This window comes from Falco punctatus (genome assembly GCF_963210335.1).
Source record: "Falco punctatus genome assembly, chromosome: 2".
NCBI lineage: Eukaryota > Metazoa > Chordata > Aves > Falconiformes > Falconidae > Falco > Falco punctatus.
Window position 1 is genome coordinate 115,292,724 of NC_137581.1, and position 17,422 is coordinate 115,310,145.

The 17,422-nt window shown below is 38.5% G+C and overlaps 1 protein-coding gene across 5 annotated transcripts in view; it reads right to left on the reverse strand.

The window, feature by feature from the left end:
* Positions 1-17,422, reverse strand: part of EPHA6 (EPH receptor A6) — a 564,169-nt gene that overhangs the window by 394,946 nt on the left and 151,801 nt on the right. For all 5 annotated transcript variants that reach the window (XM_080374572.1, XM_080374573.1, XM_080374576.1 and 2 more), the window contains one exon: positions 579-1,242. In XM_080374572.1, the coding sequence (XP_080230698.1) occupies positions 579-1,242 (664 nt within the window). The remainder of the gene's footprint in view (positions 1-578; positions 1,243-17,422) is intronic.

Sequence of the window (17,422 nt, forward strand, 5' to 3'; positions counted from 1 at the left end):
TCCCTGGAGGTATTTAAAAGACCTGTAGGGGTGGCACTTGGGGACATGGTTTAGTGGTGGACATGGCAGTGTTAGGTTTACAGTCAGACTCAATCTTAAAGGTCTTTTCCAACCTGAATGATTTTATGATTCTATGACTAGATTCCTTCTTAGGCATATGGAGGGGAAAAAAGTTATTTTTTTTAAGTCACTGCTCATCTCACCCTGTGCTAGATACCTCAAATGTGTTAGAGGAATCCTGCTCCAAAGCCTATACTTATCTCCAGGTACCTAGATAATACATATATTATCTGTCCCTACAGAAGGAGTCGGGGCAACTAGCTTGTCCACACACATGCACATTGTGGGCACCTACAGTTAGATGAAATGAAGGTCAACTTTAGTAACTAAATGTTTTCTTAGAAATCCACAATATCATGACTCAATATGGCCTTGCTCATTTCTGGACAAGAGGCATTCCTTGAAAATGTGATGCAGTATTTCCAATATACACGAACTATTTGCTGTGCATAGAATATCATGACTTTTTTGTTTAAATTTTTTAAAAAAAAATAATAAATCAAACAATATTTTCTTACCATGGCAGGAACCATCAACTTCTTCATATCCTACACTGCAGATGCATCGTCCTAGAGGCACAAGCCAATCCCCATCTGCTCCACAATACAATTTTGGAGTGTCACGCTCCTCAGCACTCTTCACACAGGAGCCTCGTACTTCCACCAAAGAGGAAGAATCAACCCTTGGAATAGTATCAGGAAACATAGCCAAATTACGGACTGTGAAAGGGCACTTCTTGTAATAAACACGGACTGACACCAAAGCAATGCATGCTCCAATGTCCTGAAAAGCGAGATAGAATCCTTTCTTGTTTATCGGCCCAACCTCACGAACTTCCGTGTTGAGTTTAAGAATGCGGTCACCCAAGTCCATCTGGGTAAAGCTCTCATCAGCTGCAATAGTATCAATTTTAGTGTACTGGTTTGGCTTGAATTTTACTCCATGGGACTCATCCGACTCCATGTAGTAGAGATTGAAAGTTTCCTTGCAGGTCCCCAGTACCCATGGAATACTGTTGCAGTCCCTCAGGGTAAACTTCATTTCCACATAAATTTTCTGTGCAGCATCACGGGAGATCCAGTTTGTTTGAAGCCAGTTGTTTTGGTTTGGTTCCATCACGTTACACACCTGATAAGTATGAATGGGACGATTGTGTTCATCCATTTCAGTTATGGCATCCCACTGAAAAGAAAATAAAATTGTTTGAAAACTAAGAAAAATATATATTATGCATATCCATATACAACACTGAGCCCATCTATACAGACACACACCCCATGTATGTGCACCTATGGATTCACTAAGGATAATTAAAGTTTAATGGAAAGACAGCAACTACAGAATGGTACAAATATTATTTCAGAAACTCTCTGATAAATTTCTATTAACAAAAATGTTTAAATGTAGCTCAGAGAAGAGGGAAGTACTGGCCATATTTATATTAGGAAATTTAATTAGTCTGAGAAAATGCCTGGCCATGTCATTCAGTCATCTATGGTGCAAAAAATTTGCTAGAACAGTGCTGTTTGGCATGTTGGTGGGCTGGTGCTCTGGCAGTTCTCTAAGCAATGTCCACAGCTCAGGCACACAGTACTGGTGATGCACCTGCAGCAGTTGGCAGCTGGGATGCAGTCATTCTGGGCTGGTGGGTCTGGGGTGTTTGGTGTAGGTTGCCCTGGTTTACACAATTGCCCTTAGAAACATTTAGCTGTATATACAGACATTACATTCCTGGCTCCATAGGGTCTGTATTACACTTATTTCTGCTTTAAAAAAAAAAAAAAATGTCACAGATGTCATGCCATTATTGTTGCCTTTATAAATTCTCATTTGTACAGTTCAAAGGTGAAGGAGGAATTTTTTTCCTCTTGCCTTCACACCCCTGAGATTTTACATTACATCAAATTAGCTAAAAACTTCTCAAATACTGGTGGAAATTCCTGCATAGAGGCTCTCAAAAAAGATGAATCTTTGAAAAAGTATCTATGTGTTACATATGAATGGTTTATCATATGCCTAACTTGTTATCTGCTACTCTAAAGGATTATCAACACCCCCAAAATAGCTTCAATATATTTAAGACAACTTTCCACTAAACACTCCTAATACCAATACAGCATTAGAGAGAGATGTTGTCTTACCAAAACACAGAACTAGTTATATGTCTGTATCCAAAAATATCATATCCCACCAGAAGTTTTAGCATGGTTTTTAGATGCACTGTTGTCTTATGGCACTGACATACAGAAAAAAACAAAAACCTGTTCATAAATATCACTCAAAATGACAGACTACATTGTGTTAATGCTATGATACATCAAAATATACATTATTCATGTTCATGGTTTAGCATACATGGAATAGATTATGAAGCCATGTTTAGTTAATATTATTTGCCTGCAAAAAAGATTCATAAGCTTAAAACTAAGAAAGCAGAAGTTAAAAAGTTTACAGAGTATTTTCACTCTTACCAACTTCCTCAAATTTTGAAGTTACTTCGGTTAAATTCACTATGTAGCATGTCAAAGCTAAGTATTAATTACATACAGTACACACATAACATGCCAAAGCATATGTTCAAATTATGCACAATATACAATTCTGACTACAAAACCAAGATATGAACCTTACACATTATTGGTCAAATATAAATTCCAATCTGTTACCCCCGTGGTATACCAATCCCACACATTCTTCTACTCTAATACACAGAGTATCAGTATTTTTAGAATTAAATTTACACTCTTAAAAATGCATTTTGACTACTTCAGCAGCTTAATATTTGCAGTGCATATGTACTTCAGTATTACAAAGAAGGTATAGTTGGCCCATGGCCTAGTGGATCGAGACAGTGTAGGAAGTACAGTCCAGTTTACTGTTTTTAAGCAATAATATATCTGTATCTATCTATCTATATATATATCAATCATCCTTTAGAAACACTGTGGAAAGAAAGACTATCTGTTCAACTTTTCTTGTGAAAGAGAAAGATATTACTTAAGAGTTAGGCCCTAATTTCAGAAAAATTCCCAGACACCAGATGACTCTCTTAAGGCCCATGTGAACATGCAGAAAACTAACTGGCTTTACTTTGAGTTTTAAGAACAAATAATGTCACAATATGGAAGCGGGGGAACACACATCCAAGACTTTTCACATAATCTTTATCTAAAAACAACACAACACAAGACAAAAGAACACAACAGCAACAACATGGGAAGGGGAAGGGAAAAATAAGTGCACCTTCTTTAGGAGTGAACTGATCCATCCCGGTGGAAGCAGCAGTGAATAAAACCAACAACCTTTGGCTCCATTAGCCTGAAAACTTTGATTTTAAACAGTAGCTGGTATTCATGTAGAAAAAGGAATTCTAAGTGCTGCCAGATACAATCAGAGGATTTGGATTCTGGGTCACTGCAGTGTACACCTGGAAGCCATGCCAAAAATCAGGGTAAGTGAAGGCCTTTACAGGCCATCGCTTTTGGGGATTGTCCCTATCATGACAAGAATGATAACCTCATCTGAAGGTCCTGTCCTAAGGATCACAAAACATACTTCTTATACGATAGCCAGACAATAGCAAATAATTGACAAACAACGTGCTGAGATTCTTCCACAGCCAAGGGCTTTTGGCCTTTATGACTTGCATGTATTCAGAAAGGGCAAAGTTGCTACTTCAGTATTCACGGCAAGACCAGAAGTTCAGTTTTGGTCGAAACCACGTGATGAAGGACTAGTTAGCACAGGGCTTCTTGTGTCATTTTCCCCAGATTGGTTTGAGCTATGGTTAAAGTCTACCCTGTAGCAAGCAATATAATACCCCAAGTAGAACTTGGCTTTGGGAAAGGAAAAGGAGACTCTGATGCTCTGGTGGGCCAGGCCTTTTCCCTTTTGCTAAGCATGAACCCATACAGCTTGAACAGAGTCAAAATTCCACAGTCATGACGAATTAAATAAAAGAATTAGGATTAGGTTTTAAAATTTAAATAAAATTGATTAAAATCCGCAACTCCAAGCCTTAAAACCTCACTAGAAGAGGTCTTTTAACAACAAAGCAGATAAGTCTCCCAGCTGCTGATCCCCGTTTTACCTACCATATCTGTTACGTGGTATGGACATATCACCTTTTCTTCACATGTATAACATGTACTACAAATTTAAGCATTATTACACAAATTTCTGCTATACATAAATATAACCACAATGTAGATTTAGAAAAAAAAAACCCAAAGGTTTTCTGCATTTATTTCTGTATCAAGCCCCATTAAAAGGAATATGTGCTAAATGTTCCAGAGAAGTCTCAAAAAACACCCAAACCAAAAAAACCCGCACAAATAATAATAATAAAAAACCACCACCCACCACACCAAACCCAGAATTAAATTGTATGTGGGATGAAAATGTAGTTGTTAAAATAGAGAGCAGTCTTCAGAACGTAGTAAATTAACTTAAAGCAAAAAAGCCTCGACATACTACTGCCTTTTAAAAACATTAAGAAAAAAAAAATCCAACATAACCTCCCCTGCCCTTACTGCGGGATTTTCTTCAGAAATGTTTACATATTCACTTTGAATCAGTATCTCAATTTGAACTTAGAAATTAAAGCCCTGACATTAGCTGCTAACCATGTAGTTAATAAAGGCTCAGCACTTCAGTAATTAGTTTAAAAGAATAAAACAAGATGGACCGATCACACACGGACGGGGCTTTAGTTCATTCAAGCAGTCCTTGCATGCTGCATGCCTGTGTCTTTCCATTGTGCTCCCAGATAGTGTGCCATAAACTCCCAGTTTATAAGAATTCACACAATGGGCAAGAAAATATTTTAAAGCTATTTGCAAAAATGTTCAACAGAAGTAGTAGTCTAACCATCATACATATAAAATACTTTCAAAAGAAGTTAACATCTAACCATCATTTTGAGATAACAAATCTAGCCATTGCACTGAGACATACTGTATAAGGTATGCTTATAAGTACAGCTGTGAGCTGGAATGTGCTCTTAATTACTAGTCTCAGATATTAAATGCAAATGAGGTGAATTCCAAAATGTCAAAATAACTTACTGAAAATTCTGGCAGAACTCAATCTGTGACAGTCTCAGACAAGGACATGTTTTTCCTGGGTGAAATACAATCTGCTTTTAATTTTACATTAAGCCTTGCATATTTTTTTTCAGTGCAGACGAGAAAAAGCCAAGTAATTTATCAAATACACACTCTTTTGGGTGTATTTCATATTATAGCACCTAATTAATTGAATTAAAAGTATTTTTAAACATTCTAGTCATGCAAAACTATTCTTTGCTTAAACCTTAAAAGCAAACATTCAGAGGCATCTCATTGGTGATGTCTGCACAAGAATGTGGTAGCTCCCCACAAAATACCTAACCTGACACGCACAAAAGCTGGCAGAAGCTGTCTAGTTTAGACAAACTGACAGTTCAGACTTCCTTCAACGAGAGCTTCTTGGCATCCCAATGCACTGCATTACTTCCAAATTTTTTTTATTGTGTTCCTTTCAAATGAGGAAAGCCTCTGACATTGTTGATGGAAGTAGCAGCGGTGTAAAGCTAATTCTTACAAACTGAGTTCCTGGGCTTAGGGAGAAGAAATGTCAAAAACAGGGTTTGGAAGAACGACTTCCAAATTCTATTTCAACATTGTAACCTCTTATCCATGTTGCTGTTGATTACATTTTACCATTTTGCTTTCACATCTGGCATAAAGGAGGAGTAAATGTCACTAAAATAGAAGAAAATGGAATGTGAAGATTGGTAGAGAGAAGATTTTAAGATTACTTTCCACATTCAAGCACAAAATACAAGATTAGGCTACAGACCACACTGAGATTTTAGTTAGATTAAAACTTAGCTGCTTTCATATCTCTACAAGCTACTTTACAACCTTTCTGTTTCATTTTAGAACTTCACTAATATCACAGAGGACACTATAAAGAGCAAATTACCTAATTTAAAATTGCACTAGCTATACACAATACTGAAATCTGTTTTCAGTGTTCCCTACTTTTTGTTATTCTCATTTTAAGCCAAACACTACAGACCAACAAAATCAGCAAGAGCCATTTATTATAATTCAGTAGGTTGTATCACCAAAGGCTGCATGAACAATACAAAAAGAGAGATTGCATTTCACGTATTTTATCTTATTTTTAAACACGTTACCGTCTGATAAGAAAGTGTCTTAGTGATGCCGTGCTACAAAAAAGTAAACCCAGCGGAGCAGTTCCAGCCTGATGGGAGCAGTCATAACTTCCTTGAAGACAAATTCTGAATCTTGACCTATCTTTAAGCCATGGTCAGCCTCTGAAGCAAACCTTTGTTGGGTCATATTGGCTGCTTAAAGAAAAGATGTTAAATTGACGATTGGCATGATTTGACCAGTATTAGCGGTACACAAGGTCGGATTCAGAGCAGGAATGCAGAACAGAAAGGACTGAGAGGATATGAGCTCACCCTGTTGTCACCTCCCAGCCCTCCACAGCAGCGCTGTAAAGTTGCATGTTCCCATGTGAACCCTACAGTTCCTCTGACTTCCAGTCCCAGGTGCTGCCTATGGGAGCAGCAGTCACGGCACTGCCCCACAGCCAGGAACACTGCATCTTTTCCCACGTGAAGGGAACAGTGCATCTTTTCCCACTGTAGGCTCTCCTCCACCATGTCCCTTAGCTTTTTTCCCATGCTGGCAATCTCCATCATGCCATTTGTGTAGAAAGCCAAGCAGATTCCCACTGTTTATCAGCAGCCCTGTTTGTGGTTGAAGAATTCATCACGGTATTTTATTTGTATGTCAAACTTTACTGTAAGAAGCTTTTCCAATTAATAGGAGTAGTTATATCAAGCATTTGTATTTCATAATGAGTTGGTATCTAGATAACTTCACATGTAGTGAAAGACACTTTCCCCCACAAGTTGTCATGCTGATTGATGAATTAATAGTGGGTTGTTAACCTCAGATAACAGTCATTCAGGCACTGATCCCAGCAGCGTTTCCTAGGATGGCAGTTTTGGCATACTGCACAGTCCAAGATTCTTTTTATTGACATTTTACTTCATTTAAAGGAAAGGGTAGGGACACTAGTGTAAGAGTTGGTCTAAGGAGAACAATATTGTCTCAACATTGCCAACAGAGACCTGGAGATGGAATGTGGTCCTCATGGACACCAAAACACAAAGACCCTGGGAAGGAGAACTGCATGGTACAAGGAGTACTATGCCTTTCCTTGCCACCGGGGATTGAAAGGAAAAACTACAATAAGGCCACATAACAACTGTCCAGAAGATGGATCACAACTGTGGTCATAACAACGAACCAGAAAAACTTCAGGTGAACTTTCTTCATTATAATATCATTATAACACAAAAGCACACCTCCTAGTCTGAAGCTGCCCGCCTCTGAGGCAAACCATGCCTTGGGCACTCTTTGGACACGCATGATAACCTGGCTTGAGAAGGCGGAGACTGGCAACAACCCATGGACCAGAGGAGGAGCAAAGTGTGTTGCTTGGCATAAAAAGATGCCTTCTTAGCAAATGAACTTTGGAGATCTTCCCCACCAAGGATCACGACGATCGGAAGGACTGGCGGGACGCTGCCTGGACCTGGGACCATAGGGAAGCCTTGGACCCGTGGTGGTAGCTATAATCCTCTTTCCTTTTCTTTTTACTTTACCTTTTATTCACTTTCTGTCTTTCTACCTATCGCACGCTGCTTTATGGGCAAACAATAGAATTGTGCTGTTTAATTGAAGCATAACCCCTTGGCGTGGTCGCCTTGATTTTTGCGCTTTGAGATCATAGTAAACGAACAGTTACGAGTCCACCGAGTGGACCGTGACAACTAGTTACTTCAGTGTATGCCCCTAATCAGTGGTTTTAGGAATGGAAGAAACCATCTGCCCTTACAAATTTTGCCGCATTTGTATCCTAAGCTAGAAAGTTCCCTCCCCTTCCTCTTTATCCTTTTACTCAAAGGACAATTCTCTAAAAATGAAGAGTTCTTCACTTACATATACCGAAACAGAGTATCTTTGCTCACTCCTGAGTAAGGAAAGGTTGTGGCAGATTTAGCATGCAACACATGTGGATATTAAGTACAGAACCGGATCCCTGGGTAAAATATTTACACAAATGTTTTGTTGTTGAGCAAAACACATAGGGGTAAGTACTGGCCTTCCATGCAGAGAACTGAAAAAGTTGTGCCTGAAATTAACATGGGATAGGAGACTGGGAAACAAAGTGTGTTGACTTCAGCTATTCTGCATTTGACTACCTCCAAAGAAAACACATCTGTCAAGGCAACTTCTCAACAGTAACAATGGCAACAGAAGATTTCCCTTCTAAATCAAGGAACAAAATATGTAAGGTTCACACTAGATCTTGTTTATCCTATTGGTTGCAGAGAACTAGGTACTTTTGGAAATGTAGATGCCAACTACTTCTTACACAAAGACGTAGGCTGACATTTGAAAACTGAGTGAACCTGAACTTAGTGATTCAGTTTTCTGACATATATCCCTCATTGCCCACAGATGTCCGTTTGGAACAGGTCAGGTCTCCAATAGTAGAAGCGATGGACTAGGTTTGTTACATAGAACTGCCACCACCCTAGAAAGCAGTCTGGAGAAAGTTACAAGTGTGTCCATGCAATTCGTTTACCCAAGAACAGTTACATGTTTATGACATCTAGTGAGGCTAAAAGGAAAGCGGACAGTATCTTTTTCTAATATTTTAATTGGTTCTTCTTATTTTTTTATAATTTTTATAAATGGTTTATTACTGACTTTGGCCATCAGTATTTTCAGTTCTCAGCTAGGATTCATCTAATGAAACCTACAACTGAATTCTCACTTTCAGCTGTACGCTACTGACAATCTTTTGGATCCCATTTCCATGGAAACAAGCTGAATGGTAAAAATAAAGAGTTTAAAAAGTTTTTTTAATTCCTTTATACTATCTCCAGTGAGATGATCTCCATAGAAATGAGATCAGAAAAGTCTGAGCTAAGAAACAATAGAGAAGGACCTGCACTTGGCAAGCACAGCTGCTGCCTGCCATCTGCAGATGCAGATTTAAACACCTAGCTGCTGTGGTGACATTCAAGCAAAACCAGCTATACTACGTAACAGAATTGCCAAAACAAAAACTTCTTTCAAATTGATGTGCTTATAAAAAGATCATTTCAAAACACAGTTAGCATTTAAAACACCACACTGAAAACAGCAAGATTAAAAAATATTAAGAACTACAGAATTACTGTAAATTAAAGGAATTGAGTCAATCTATTTTCCCATTCCCTCCAACTCATTTTTCTTTACCTCCATCTTTTTCTTTTTCCAAGATCTACAAGTCTATTTGTGAAAATAGATGTTCAGACCTCTGTAGCCCAGTAAGATGAGTGATAATACAGAAATTATGAAATGTGCCTGCCTAAAAGAAGAAAAAAAAAAGGCAGACAAAACTCCACAGTTGTTCATGTATTTCCTACCAAGTACACGTTGGCATAGTTGGCAAAATAAAACAGCAATTAAACTACTTATGGTCTTACATTTAAATCAAGCTGATTTAAAGTTGCTTAGGGAATGCATATAAATGTATCATGTATTAGATTAGCTCTGCAGAAGTATAACTACAATTGCAACACAGGTTTAGAGGAAGAAGTGACATCTGTTTTCTACATAGGCGGCGGCAGCAGCATATAGACACAAACTATGACAGTCGATGGCAAATCCCTCATAAAATCCATAGAATTAAATGTAATTAAAGAACATAATCAGAATTTTAAAAAATAATAAAGAACGAACTACTAGGGAAATATAAACAAGAAAATATAGGAAAGAAAGTGGCAGATTATTCTGTATTCTCCAAAAGCAAGTGTTAGTGGGTCTCGGGCTGTGAACAGCTGCTCTATGACTGAAGTGGCCAGGATGATTCAGAAAGCTGTTAATGCACTCAAAATTGAAAATCCAAACCAGCAAGTTGCTTTTCTTTTATTTACATGAAGCACTGAATACTGAACAACCATGAGGATAAGCTACTTCAGATGGTCCAGCTTTACTTAGCTCTGAAAACTGGAAACTGTTGTGGTTCATATGAATGTTTTCTTCGTAGGAACAAGACTAGGATATGGTGAGATTCAGGGGATGAGCTCTGGAATCCAAGTGAGACCAACTTCAGATTTAGGAAACAGTTGACTCTCAGACTTGGGGATTAGCCAGAGCAGGACTTTGGGATCAGAAAGCAAAACTGGACAGCCCTGCTCTAGCTTTGAAGACAGCACTGCAGCTGTTCCAGAAGAAAAGGGAGTCACAGGTCCTGGACATGGACCTTTATGCATATACTAAAAAACCATAAATCTGATGTAGAGCTCAAACTACAGAGGCATTCAATCCATTTGACTGACCAGAATCTAGACAACAATATCATAATGCACCAATAAAAGAGTTACTCGTGGATCAATGTTTCTGCTGTCTGGATATGGCAGAGAAAGCATAAAACAAGCAGCAGAAATACTAATACACATTTTCCTCCATTTCAGATTGCAAGAGGGCAAAGCACATTCAGAAAAGGGACACACAGAAAAATGGAAAGAAAAATGAAAAAAAGAACTCACACATATATGCATACACATGAAAGTTGTTTAGAACAGACTGATAAATAATTGAAGCCAACCACTGACATATAAAGAGTCATGTTTTCCTCAGTACCCTGGAACAAGACCGTTGTTTCCCTGAATGTGTTATGGACTATGAAAAGAGTCAATGACTTGAATCAGGGATCTGCAAGGATAGCGCACCAGACTGTAATTTTCTTTTTAAATGAGACACACTAGTAAAACCTCAGCAGGTGGTGAGATGCCACAATCACATGGTGAAAAGTGCTGCTGATCACCTTTCCAGGGGCACCTCATCCCTATGTAACACAACACTTCCAACATACTCAGAACTGAAAGGAAAGTGAGAGCAGAAAGTCTACACCTTTCCAAGACACCATAGCTCTTAGCACTCAACCCTGCTGCATGCCCTTCAAAATCTGTCTGCGCTGCATAGCCTGCTGACCTCTGCTTTACAGGGGAAATACGAATAATAAATCTATAAAACAGTGGTTTAGAGATACCTGCTACTAGAACAGAGTTGGATCTAGCTAATCATAAAAGTTGTGTGCTACAATTAGCAGAGAAGCTGCCAGCAGCTGCAGAGTCCCTCTGCTGGGACAAAAAATGCTGATGCTGGCAGGGTAATGAGAACAAGGGGCTAGCAGACCTCACTTGGCTGAACGAGACTTACAGGAATAACGAAGAATTCATGCAGAATGTGATAGCTCTAAACAGCAATACTGACGTCATGAAATGCATGGGCCTGATGTGGAATAACTGATGTGTGTATGTAAGAGACAAGTTTTGTCACCCATTGGGAAATAAGAGATATGATGACTTAAAATACGTCTGTGTAGATGCTTATATTTCCTTATAATTAGAATAAGGCAAACAAGGATTGAGAAAAAAAAAGTTGCAACTACACAGAAATCAGACTGTAGCTATAGAGTTCAGTCAGGCTCCAATAGCTGTAAATAGCTGTTTAGTAGCGGAAGACTTATTTGCTGCTGTATTGCTTTATTTCCTGAATACGTGGAGCTGGAGCAATCCTGACTCTGCCCTTCACACTATGATCAGAGTAACTGGAGCAGGAACATTGTAATACTACTCAGTGAAGCCACTGCACTGGGTACACTGGTAATGCTGCACAATAGCTGGCTGCATCAGCTGTGTGGCCTGGGGGAACATCTCCAAAATAGCAGAGATAATGTTATGGTAAATGTTTGTGTGTCCAGAGATACTTAGAAACAAAACAAAACATGGACTGGAGAGACTTTTACAGGGGAAAAAAAAACCAACCCAAACCCATGAACAAACTCTACATTTCTAGTTCAGAAATTTCTACAAATTCAGAGGTCACCTATTAATCTTACTCAGCTGTTTGTGACCAGCTCCATGCACCATGTCAGTACTGCACTGACTCTGACCCAACAAGCCTCATGGTACCAGAGCTGGCCCACAGGCTGCCCTCCTGCCAGACCCCACGTCCCACACACCTCTGCCCTGCACATGCCTCCTGAGAAGCCAGAACAACATCAGAGCAGGGAACCACACTTGGTAGGAGGTACTCTCAGCCCTCAGTTTGAGAGCTGACCTTATCTGCTTTACAATTTAATGTGCACAGTACTAGAAGCCAAACGGGCTGCTTCTACCAGTTAACCCCTTCCAAAATTCTGTATTGCTTCAAGTCATAAATCTGACCTTAATGCATGAAGTTCCAAATATTGTTTCCCTTTCACTTGCTTTCCAGGCTTTGAATCTTCTATTTTAACACTGGAAATTCCCCTTCAGCAGCCCGAAGGTCCTTTCGCCTCTACCACTCCAAGAAGTAGAGGTTTAAGCAAACCCCACAGCGACGCAGCAGCCCTGGCTACGCGCACGCAGGGAGCGGGCTGTGACTCAGAGCTGCCCATCTGCATTGCTTGACTAAGTGCTCGGAGAAAAACATTGCAGTACCAGTGACAGCAGCGACCGTACAAACACCTCTCCATACTCCACGTTTTCCCCCTGAAGAGCAGTGGATGTCAGAGTCTATTTTTACGTGGGCATCGGCATATTTAAGTTACTGCAATTAGCAAGCAGTCAATGAGGTTAATACGGATGAAGTAAAACCCAGAAGAATATCTATCCATTCCTTCTTCCCATCTCTCTCCTATTATTTCCTAAAGTCTCTGGTGTTTAAAAAGAAGGGGGGGAAGAGATCCTGCCATTTCTAGTTCTTATTGAATTCGTACTAGTCAATTAGTGATTTTAATTGAAACTATACCAAATGGAAACGATTAAAAATAATAATTATACAAAGCAGCTACATAAGGCTTTTCATCTTTGGAGTGCTTTAAAAACACTAACACGTTAATTCAAACAAAGACATAAAACTAAAGAAGCAAAACTAAAGATAATGAGAGGAAGGTTAATTGAGAGATCACTGATTTTTACGAGCATGCGCTGCAAGTTATAGTAATGAGGAGCTTGCTGTATCAGTGACAATGCCTTTCCCTGACACTGCACATACCCCACATGAACTGAACCGATGCCACTTCAGAATTTTACTGCAGCACGATATTCCTTTAAGTATGTTGCTAATGGGCTCCTTCAAACCTGCCCTTCATCCCTCTTCAGCTATTGTGCTACCAGCAAAATGGAGCCTGCTCTTGCAGCACACACCTGGCTGAAATACCTGCTACTAAACTGCTGACAAGCAATTAAGAATTGCACCTTTCAGTGATCACCACATGCCTTTCACCATCACCCTAACAATTGTCATCGCTATGTATCAATAACATGATTCACAACTTCATTTCCAAGTTTACTTACCCCTTTTGAGCAGTATCAAAAGGAGGAAAGCAAGATTAGAGCTATGGAAATTATTAAAGGTAAAAACTTGCATTTATTGGCTTGCAAGGGATCATGTTGATATACCCAAGTGAAAGCCAAAAGCAATGGCATCACAACCTGCCACCCCAAAAGTGGTGGAAATTAAATCAGAGGTGAAGAGAAGGACCAATTGTTAGAAGTGGAGCAAGCTGAACACTCTAAGTAGCAGCTCAGTTTATTTGCAGATATGCTCCTAAATTTATTTGTATATTCTAGCAACATGCATTACAGCTTTACTTGTTTTCTCGGCTGAATTAGAGCAGCACATGAAAATTCTGCAGAATAACTTCCATTAGAGGTTGGAAACAGCTTTATCAAAGCATCCAAAATATGTAGATAAATAAATACCTTTTTTAAAAAAACAGAAGTCTGCAGTATTTTTAGAAGAAAAAAAAACCATTAAATGCCATACACATCAGCCTTATGCATATAGCCTGCAAACTGCAAAGCAGGAACAGAGGAAAACAAAAAGGGAAGAGAAAAGAAAACAATCACCAGTGTTTTCCAGCAAATCAGTTAGTTCATGCTTCCAATGTAATTGCTTATTTACTGAGAGCTTGTAAAGTAGTATTGTCTCCTGGGGGAGCCCAGGCTCAATCATACTCGTTAAAATGTACTGGAAGAAAACCACCTGATACCCTTCCCTGGTGCTCCTTCTTTTCATCCCATTTCTGAGCGTACAAATGGAGGAAGCATCAAGCTCTTAATTATCCTATAAGCATATATACACTGGTATTGAAAACACTCCATTCACTAGAGTTGAGTACAGTATCATCAGAGCAAACTCAGACATCTCCTCTTTTCTACATTGTGCTGCCTTCGTCAGATATATCTAAATAAGAAGAGATGAACTATGATAATGAATAATTCACATGCTCTTTCAGCCTCCCCCCCTCCCATTACCCATATTTTCAATTAAATAAAAAACAAAGATAATTTCTAAATCAATACCTGGCAAAGCTAGTGAGAGTAAAGGAGAAAACTTCATTTTACTATATTTTGGTAGACAGAATAATGTTTCATACAGCTTTATTCATAAACTCTTTAAGGTGGATCCTCTCTATTTTTTGGGACAATTTTGAATCACACTGGTACATAATGAGCACTGGTTTGTTCATGTCTACCTATTTGGCAAAGTTGACCAAGCTATCTTCTTATATAGGCTTGCAAACTCCTTAGGTCCACCCAAATTAGAAATCAGCTAGAAAATATTACTTTAATGAATAACTTCATGTGATGAGACATATGCAGAATTCAGTAAGTATATTTTTCCATATGTCTTTTGAGGATTCTGAAGGAAAAAAACCACAAAACCTACACAGTAAGCTGTGGAGAAATGTATCTATTTACTTGTTTCACTTTTAGTTCACTGTTTCCTGAAAGAATACATAATTCCCCATAAGACACATAGAACAAACCTTGGCTGTCCCAAAGGATCTTGTTTATCACACGAGGCATCACTCATCGTGTGGACACTCTGCCTTAGGAGCGTGTCCTGATCAAGGCAGTTGCAGTTCCCAGGAAACCGTTTCTCAGGGATGGATCAAGGATGCTTATATCTCCATCTTTTATGCCTTTGAAGCGATGGGTTGAACATAGAACTAAAAGGTAGAAACGTCCCACCGTATCAGATTATTTACCTCCACTGAATGTGACGCCTAATGAAGGTATCTTCACCGTACTCTTAACCTTTTGTGGCAGACATTGTGAAGCTTCTTCAGAGACTTATGGTCCAGTGGAAATTATCCCCTTCTAGCCAAAATAACATTGAATATCCCAATCTTCACCTAGTTGGTATCTTTTTTTCAGTTATGTTCTATGTCAAAATACAACAAGAACTGGAGTTTAAATATTTCTAGATGTCCAGTGTTAGTGTTGACAGCTCAAGTCAGCAACACATGACCACCTCAGAACCTATCCCACCAGGTGTTTCAAGACCTTTTTGTCAGCACAGACCACATGGCTCTTTGCACGTGTCTCTGGCATAAAATTCACAAAGGAATTTATAAGACTGAAAATTGCAAGTCAGAGAGAAGATAGCAAGCAAAGACACGTAGCAATAGCAAAATTAAAAACCTCCTGCAAACTACTGTAATACTTAAGCAATTCAATGAAATTGAGTGCTTGAGTTCAAAAGCAACTCCATATTTAACATAGGAAAACAAGCTTGAGTCATAGTTTTCATTTTAAAAGCACATAATGTAAAGAAAAGATATTTAAACTTGACATTTTCATTTGCTTTTAACACTAGGAAATACTTAAACATATGTTGACCATTCTTAGCTTAATTTCTGCATTCTACTTTTTGGAGTTTATAATAATTATCCTTATATTTTCTTGATTCTGCAGTTGCAAGGGTAGCAACTGACTTCATTGTCTTAAGTACAATGAGATTTTTCATCTCACTGAAACCTAGAGCTGTATTTGGAGCCCACCGTAGGCAACTAGGTTTGCAGACATATTGAACAGCCACAAGCTAATGAAAAAATCACTGCAGCTACGGGTGGCTGTGGAATGTCAGCTACAGGTCAGATGAGACAGCAGGTTCTTTTACCAATTAATGGGAAAAAAAATAAAAATCACACTTGGCACGTTTTTCTTCAAGAACTTTCACTTTTAGTTGTCACAACCAACATCTCTCAAGAGAATGATACTTTCTTATGTTATAGTTGACCACAATTTATTGAGATGTTAGCCCAATGTCCCTACTTAATTTATCGCCTGCCAGCAGGATGTCCTTTTAACGTGAATGTAAAACCCGTTCATGTATATAATTTCTGAGCACCAAAAAGAAGGAACAGATTTTTTTTGGCATATGTCTTCACAGGGCTGTTTTTTTGGTTTGGTTTGTTGGGTTTTTTTATTTGGTTGTTTTTTTTGTTTTTTGTGTTTTGTTTTTTTTTTTAATTTTGGTGTTTGCTTTGTTGGTTGTTGGTAGTGGGTTTTTTTTAAATGAAGGGCACTAGGAAGATCTAGATTTTTATTTTAAAACTTCCACACCAGTGAAGGTCTTCACATATCATTTATTTACAATAGTTCCATGACTACCTGGTCTAACTAAGAAATATTGAATAAAGCTTCCATAAAAGTTAGATTAATACCAATGAAAGAATGCACACCAAAAGCAGACAATCTTTATAGAATATTACTAAAAATCTTTAACTTCATTTCTATAAACTGAGCTAAATTTTCACTATGAAACACAACTATTTTGTGTGTAGGGGGGGTGTTGTTATTTAGGCTATGCTTTTAACAGACCTTCCAGTTTGCTAGAACATAAATGTTGGAGTATTCACATGGCCGAGGGAAGAGAGCAGTACAATTCAGCTTTGAGAGTTATCAAAAGAAATTCCATCCTACAAAATTAAGAGGCTACACAAGAACTGAAAGTCCAGGGAAAGGGAGAAAAAGACAACTTCACGTCCAGTTTTTACCTGCTTAGCCCTCTCATACTCCAGGAACTGTCCTACAGACCACAGCAGTGACTTTATCTGCACTGTGGTATATGATGTGACTATTCTACTAGCATAGTATTTAGCCAAAGAGAGGGTCTTCCGGAAGCTTCCAAAAGTCTGGTTCTCGATAGCCTATTTAAATACAGGATTTCAGAATGTAAACTTGTCTCATTATTAATCAAAATCATTTGACCATCTAAACTGTACGACTATGTACCATTTTTGTAGAGGAAAAGTATCTATCACGCTGTTGAGCATATAAACTATTGTCATCAAATGATCGAACAAATGATAATTGTTTAGTAGTTTTTTTTAATATTCATACCTTAATTTTAATTATTGCAGAATAACAACTGTGGAGAAACACACTTCCAGTTCCCTAAAAACGTACTTATTAGCTGTCCTGGTTTCAGCTGGGATA